Source organism: Olea europaea, chromosome 2 (assembly GCF_002742605.1).
Source record: "Olea europaea var. sylvestris chromosome 2, O_europaea_v1, whole genome shotgun sequence".
In the NCBI taxonomy this organism is placed as follows: domain Eukaryota; kingdom Viridiplantae; phylum Streptophyta; class Magnoliopsida; order Lamiales; family Oleaceae; genus Olea; species Olea europaea.
The window spans coordinates 14,322,600-14,330,809 of record NC_036238.1 but is presented as its reverse complement, the minus strand read 5'-3'; the positions used below and the strand labels follow the sequence as shown (position 1 = coordinate 14,330,809).

At 34.5% G+C, this 8,210-nt stretch overlaps 1 protein-coding gene across 1 annotated transcript; it reads left to right on the top strand.

Moving 5' to 3' along the window:
* The first annotated feature begins 291 nt into the window (after nt 1–291).
* On the top strand, nt 292–7,809 carry LOC111372756 (F-box/LRR-repeat protein At3g48880-like). Its single transcript, XM_022995154.1, is given in 5 exon segments — nt 292–411; nt 645–748; nt 902–982; nt 1,043–1,110; nt 7,322–7,809. Coding segments are annotated over 5 exon segments (861 nt in total).
* The last annotated feature ends 401 nt before the right edge of the window (nt 7,810–8,210 follow it).

The window sequence follows — 8,210 nt, the reverse complement described above, 5'->3', positions numbered from 1 at the left end:
CTATTAAAAATAGAAAAAGAAAGAACTAATTGCAACTATAGTCCCAAATTTTTTCAATATTATTATAAAAATCCAAAAAAATATAAGTTGGGGACGTTTTTCACAATAATAGTGAAAGGTAGGAATATTATGTGCTAATTATCCTTTAATAATTTATTTGGGGACTTGTTTGCAATTTTTGTAAAGAATTGGAATAGGTTACAATTAATTCTTTATTTTTCTTTTATATTTTATTTAAATATGATGGTATATTTCTAATTTCATACTTTTTTATTGAGAAATTGGACAAAAATGAATAAGAATGATGGTGACCGATTCGGTCTGATGATTGGAGAGTCGACTGGCCCTGGTTCTTTCGAGTGTGACTCGTTCTGGAGTGCCTGTCCTGGGCGATCATCACATGATGTGCATGTAACTTTGCATTTATTCATTAGTGCTTTGAGAAAGAGAAAGGGATTAAAAAAAAAGTTGCTTTAGCAAAGTAAAACGTGAACTCAATTGGAGTTCCTTTTTTTTTCCCCTATCTGCAATTGTTACAGTTGGGCTTTTATATTTGAATAATGCTCCGTGTACACCTCAAGGTGTACACACGGGTTTACACCCTCTAACAGGGAGGGGGCCCATGCATAATTTATTTTGTGTAGGCTCCCCTCTATATGAGGGAGTGTAAAAACGTAGCATCACCCTATATATTTTATGTACTGAGGAAGTCTTGGAACAATTGCAAGTCTCCAACTACTCGTGATAAGTCTCTTTTTCTATATAATAATATACTTCCGACAAAAATAAATTTCAATAACCCAAAAAAATAATCTTTATTGTCATATAATCTGGGTTTGACGGTAAAATTTATTTATTTTTGTTTATTTTGTTTGGTTTACATCATTGTTTCTACTGAAAGATGCAATATTTCATTAGTTCTTATGGTAGAGAATGTGTTATTGTTAATGGGTTCACATTTGCACATGGGCATTGATGCAAGGTGATAGGGATTCTAATTCAATAGTTTCAATGGAAGATGATATAATACCTCGATTTGCAGGTGCCCACGTCTGAAGCATCTAGTCATGCCTGCATGGAACAGAATAACGAATATTGGAATATGTAAATGTTGGTCTCAGGATTAATCTTTTCTAAAAAACGATTACAGCAAAATCATAAAAATTTACAGAATCGTAAAGAACACAAGTATTTTTCGCCCCTAAGGGCCCGGATGTTCAGCCAAAGGCCTACTCACCCGTTGAGCATCTATAAAAGTAGATTAGGCTCGAATCCACTAAGAATCACAAAGAATCGATATAAGAATGTATGAAGAAACTGTCGTTTCTTCAATATCAGATTTCTATCGCCTCTCTTAACATACCACTCAATTTCTACAATCTCACAGATCATATATCATATATAACCCTAACATCACTCAGATTAGAGATTGCTTTCAGAAATTATAAGAACATGACAAGTTCAGAAAACCCTCAGAGAGAATACGAAGAAAACCCTAGAACCATTCACTCAGAGATCAGAGTGAAAATGAAGAGGCACGATGCCTTTTAACAATCCACCAAAAATCAACAATCCAACGATCACAAAGATGCCAGGTGTATGGTCCACAGATCTTGCGATTGTAAAAGGAAAAAATGCGTTTACAAAACAACGCCTTTCATTTCCCATAAAAGGATTCAACCCGGCCAGGCCCAATATTTCTCAAGTTGGGCCAACTAAGAATAGGGAGGCAGCCCAATCAATAATCTCCACCTTGCTGATCTATTCTTTGTATTCCTTTGTGGATTCAAACTTAGACTAATTTTGTTTCATTTGCTCTATAAAACCTGTAAAAAGAAAACGAAAATAGTCAGTTGATTTTTCCAAAACTAACCAATAAAATTCAAATATCAAATTGAATTCATTACCTTCAAAGTATGTTCAGAATTTTCAGACAATTTTTGAACTTGTTTAGAGGTAAAACCTTAGTACCAATATCAGAAGGATTAAATTCAGTTGGGATTTTAACCAAGTTAATTAATCCCTTTTCGACCATATTTCTAACAAAATGAAATTTAATATCAACATGCTTAGTCCTATCATGATATACAGGATTTTTACTCAAATGAATTGCACTCTAGTTATCAGTACAGATTCTAACTGTTTCATTCATGAAACCAATTTCATTTAATAACCCCCTTAACCACAGACCTTCTTTAACGGCATCACATGCTGCAATATATTTAGCTTCAGTGGAAGATAAAGCTACAAGTTTTTGTAGTTGGGACTTCCAACTAACACAACCATCACAAAGAGTAAACACATAGGAGGAGGTTGATCTTCTTTTATCTAAATCTCCTGCAAAATCAGAATCTGTATATCCTTTTAGGATAATGCCTTCATTACATCTTTGGAATTTTAATCATAGTTCAATTGAGCCCTTTAGATATCTTAACATCCATTTGATTGCTAACCAATGTGTTTCACCTGGATTTGCCATAAATCTACTTAGTATGCTTATACCATGGGCTAGGTCAGGTCTTGTACATATCATAAGGTACATAATAGAGCCAACAACATTTGCATAGGGTATCTTACTCATTCTGTCATATTCTTCTTCAGTTTTAGGTGACTGTTCACTAGAAAGTTTGAAGTGATTTGCAATGGGTAAAGATACAGGCTTACACTCAGTCATAGCAAACTTCTCAAGTATCTTATTCACATAAGTATTTTGATTTACATACAGAACACAATTCTTTCTATCCCTATTTATTTCCATGCCTAAAATTCTCTTTGCTTGTCCTAAATCTTTCATTTCAAATTCAGATTTAAGTTTTTCTTTAACAGAAATAATTTCAGATTTATCATGGCAGGCAATAAGCATATCATCAACATATAATAATAGATAGAGAGAATCAGGTCCACCTGAACCTTTGAAGAAGAAACAGGAGTCAAAATTACTCTTAAGAAATCCCAAATTTTGAACATAAGAGTAAAATTTCTTATACCATTGTCTTGGTGTCTGTTTCAAACCATATAGAGATTTCTTTAATAAACAAACCTGTTCAAATTTTGTCTTCAGTTCAAAACCTTTTGGTTGGTTCATATAAATTGTTTCTTCAAGGTCACCACTTAGGAAAGCTGTCTTAACATCAAGCTGGTCTAACTCCCAGTTGAATTGGGCTCTTAAGGCAAGTAAGATTCTGATAGAGGTGTATTTAGCAGCAGGTGCAAAAATTTCATTATAGTCAATACCCTCTCTTTGTGTAAAGCCTTTTGCCACAAGTCTGGCTTTATATCTAATGCCCCCAGGATTAGGTTCACCTTCTTTAATTTTATAAACTCCTTTGCAATCAACAACCTTCTGATTTTTGGGTCTATTGACAAGAATCCATGTATTATTTTTAGTTAAAGAGTCCATTTCCTCTTGCATGGCCTTCAGCCAGAGTTTGGATTCCTTACAATTTTTAGCTTCTTCAAAGGTTGTTGGTTTAGAATTAACATAATCAAGTTCAGTGTAGAATGTTACAAATTCATCTGTATTAATTCTTGTAGAAGGGAACCTATTTCTTCTAGTTCTGTCTCTAGTCAACTGATAATTTTCAAGGGCAGTATTCTGAGATTGATTTTCAGCATCAGACTCATCTTGAGGTTGATCTATTTCAGATTGAATAGGCTCCACCTCAATCGAATTATCAGGTTCATTAGAGTTACCTTTTGGACCATTCAGGACAGTTTCTTTAACAGGAAGGGTCATATCTATATTTCGTGTTGGGAGAATCTTACAAGGGAACTTGCTTTCATCAAAAATCACATTTCTACTGATGATGACCCTGAATCCACCTTTTTCTCTCTCCCATAATCTATAACCCTTTGTTTCTTCCCCATAACCTAGAAAAATACATTTTTGAGATCTAGGTTCTAGTTTGCCTACATTTTGATGAGAGTAAGCAGCACAGCCAAAGACCCTTAATTTCAGGTAATCAGGAGAATTTCCAGACCATAAGTGTTTAGGGATTTGAAAATTAATAGCACTTGAAGGTATTCTATTTATCAGATAAGTGGCAGTTTTTAAGGCCTCTCCCCAAAAGATCTTTGGAAGATCAGAACTAAGCAACATACACCTAACCTTTTCCAATAAGGTTCTATTCATCCTTTTAGCAATACCATTTTGCTGAGGAGTGTGTGTTACTGTTCTGTGCCTCGAGATTCCAGATTCTTTACAAAGAAGATCAAATTCAAAATTACAAAATTCAAGACCATTATCTGTTCTAAGTGCTTTTACCCTTTTGTTTGTTTGATTTTCAATCATCAGCTTCCACTATTTAAAATTTTGGAAAGTATCTAATTTATGTTTTAAAAAAAAGTCCAAATTTTTCTTGAAAAATCATCTACAATTAGTAAATAAAATCTAAATCCACTTAAAGTGTTTACAGATGCTAGACCCCATAGGTTAGCATGTAAATACTCTAGTATAGAATTTGATTTGTGAATTCCGATTTTAAAAGGCAGTTTATTTTGTTTTCCAATAACACAGTCTTCACAAAATTCTAGTTTTTCAATACTATCCTTTCCAAAACATTTTAATTTGTTTAAAATTGTTAATCCCTTTTCACTTATATGGCCTAGTCTCTTGTGCCAAATCAGGGTCTTATTGTCATGTGATTTTACAATTGCAGAGCTATTTCCAACTAATGGTTTAGCTTGCAATGTAAAGATTCCATTTGATTTAAGAGTAGAGATTATTTCTATGCAGTTAAGGCTAATTACAGTTTGTCTTTTATGAGTCCTAATTTCATATTCATCATCCAATTGCCCCAAAGAAATTAAGTTTCTTTGAAGATCAGGTACATATCTGATCTGATACAATTCAAGAATATAGTTGTTCTCCAGTAACAACTTAAGGTTTCCAATACCCCTTATTTGACAGGTCATATCATTTCCCATCTGAACTTGACCCCCACTATTCAGGTCAGTATAATCAGTGAACCATTCTTTAATGGGACATGTGGAAAGAACACCCAGAGTCAAGAACCCATTCATTTTGGTTTCTTTTGGTTGTTGTAACAAATACAGCTCCATGTATATCAGGTTCATTATTGCAGACAACAGCTGCAGACCCATCTAAATTTGGCTTACCTTTCATGTCTGATATTTTCTTAAAATAGTCCTTTATGAAATGTCCTATCTTACCACAGTAATAACATTTTCTGGCTGGGAACTTAGGTTTTGATTGATTTCTGTTTTGATTTCTGAATTTAGGAAATTGAGGCTTTCCCTTCTTGTGTGAATTAAAGTTACATTGATTATTCTTTTTGTTCTGATTTACTTTCTCTCTTATATTCAAGCCTTCCCCAAACTTAAAATCTTTAGATTCTGTTTTAAGTTCAAGTTCTTTATTTCTTAGAGCTGATATCACAATATCAACAGTAAGATCAATTCTCCCATACTCTAAAGCATTTCTCAGGTCTCTGTATTTATCACCTAATGCATTTAATAGAGCAACAACTTGTTGATCTTCAGACAATTCCTCTTCACAGTCAGTCAGTTCTTGAATCAATCTAGTGAATTTATCAAAATTATCTTCTAGGCTTAAGGAGGGATCAAACCTAAAGTTATAGAATTGCCTAAGGAGATAACATTTGTTGGGCATAGATTTAGTCAAGTACAGAGATTCAAGTTTGGTCCATAAGGCTTTAGTACTATTTGTTTCCCCAACTTTTCTTATTACCCCATCAGACAGATATAAGAAAATTGAACTCCAGGCAATCTCATCTAACTCCTGTCTCCTATAGGCACTCATCTCAGCAGGCCATACCCCATTAATAGCCCCAGCACACCTCTGTTGTAATAACAGAGCCCTTATTTTCTGGCGCCATAAACTAAAATCTCCAATCCCTCTCCAAATTTCTACTTCAAATTTTTGTACAGTAGTGATAATCACAGAAAATCCACGGATTCAAGTTTACATATATTTATATATACCACACAGGATATTATGTGTATAGACAGTGAAAATAAGCACTAAAGATTTCAATATGGGAATCTTATATTAGGAATATGCAGTTATTCAACAATAGTATGTAAAGATACTCGAAAGGGGTCTAAGGAGTGATGACCTATTCAACCCACTACCCCCTCAGATTCCCAGGTCCTCGCAGGAGACCTTGGACAAAGGAAGGTAGCAGAAGATCAATTACCTTAATGACCAACCTTTTATAGTATATTATCTAAAAACAGTTAACTGAGTAACTAAAAAAAAGGATCAAAAAGATTAAAAAATATTACAGAATGAAGGGGGTAATTAAGAGAATACCAGAACCGGTTGAATAAACCAAGTTATCACACAAAAAGCCAACGAGTTACAGCAACTTAGTGTGACTCAGTAGTGAGTCACAGGATATCAACAGGAATCGGAATGAGTTGAGTTGACTCACTGTTACTCAGTACGAATCTTTATTGGAACATTACTCAAAAAATTCAAAAGCCTCAGAAACAACAAGAAAACAAAGTAATCATCAGAAAAATATCAAAAAGTTCGCAGTTGAAAATATCCATTAGAAAATTAAACCGAAGGCAGATCTTGTAAAAGATTTTCACAAAATGTACTCGATTTAAGATTTAACCAAAAAACTAAGATCTAGGGTTTTTAAAAAATTTAAAAGAAAAACCTAACCCTTCGTAAACTGCTCTGATACCACTTGTTGGTCTCAGGATTAATCTTTTCTAAAAAACGATTACAGCAAAATCATAAAAATTTACAGAATCGTAAAGAACACAAGTATTTTTTGCCCTTAAGGGCCTGGATGTTCAGCCGAAGGCCTACTCACCCATTGAGCATCTACAAAAGTAGATTAGGCTCAAATCCACTAAGAATCACAAAGAATCGATACAAGAATATATGAAGAAACTGTCGTTTCTTCAATATCAGATTTCTATCGCCTCTCTTAACATACCACTCAGTTTCTACAATCTCACAGATCATATATCATATATAACCCTAACATCACTCAGATTAGAGATTGCTTTCAGAAATTATAAGAACATGACAAGTTCAGAAAAACCTCAGAGAGAAGACGAAGAAAACCCTAGAACCATTCACTCAGAGATTAGAGTGAAAATGAAGAGGCACGATGCCTTTTAACAATCCACCAAAAATCAACAATCCAACGGTCACAAAGATGCCAGGTGTATGGTCCACAGATCTTGCGATTGTAAAAGGAAAAATGCGTTTACAAAACAACGCCTTTCATTTCCCATAAAAGGATTCAACCGGGCCAGGCCCAATATTTCTCAAGTTGGGCCAACCAAGAATAGGGAGGTAGCCCAATCAACAGTAAAGCTATTCGCATGTGGGAAGACCTCAAGTGATTGACGATGCCTAGCATATGAAACACTTCATATCTAATCGAGGAAATTGCCAAAAATTGCAAGAAATTTGCCGAACTGAAGATCATGGGACCGTGTGACATTTACTTTGCATCGATACTCGCTGCATTCCTCCCGAACTTAAAAGTCTTAAGCATTCGGTGCTTTATGATATATAAGGAGACCCTTAACATTATCTTGGATGAGTTGAAAGAGTTGGAAGTACTAAACATATCTCACTGCATACTTATCGAACGCCCTCCACCTTTACCTCGAAGAGTTCTTAAGGAGATTGACAAATCAATTCTTCATAAAACTAGGAAGCTGCACAAATTTTTAACATGCATGAGTGACTCGTGCCTGACGTGCCAGCGCACGAGGAATGACGGAGGGCTGATGAGGTGGTACAAGTATGAAGCAGATTTCTGGAAATTAGATGAAGTGAAATCTCTTGCAATTTGAATAAGTTGTTTGATAATTTTGAAGTGTCGATTTAGATCCTATTTACGAGCTATTTATACCAACTTTTAGAAGTCTAAATAATTCTTTCACGGATTAATGATAAGTATAAGTCATCCTTGAGAGACTAGAAAAGGTTTTACATTTTTGTTTATGTAGGGTTTTCCTGCTAATGCCAAGGGGCTATCAGATTTAAAGTGTTTTGCTTGTTTTTTTATGCTTTCATTGACTTATTCGTTTAGGGAAAATGTTGTTCTTCTTATTCATTCTTCGTCAAAATCTCACCTAACATCATCGAAGCTGACACATCCGTAGGCGGAATTAGGGTGAGGCATACAGGTCACGAGCCCCACAATTTTTTTAGACTTTTTTTAATGAAAAAACGTAATACTAGGGGTGGGTAT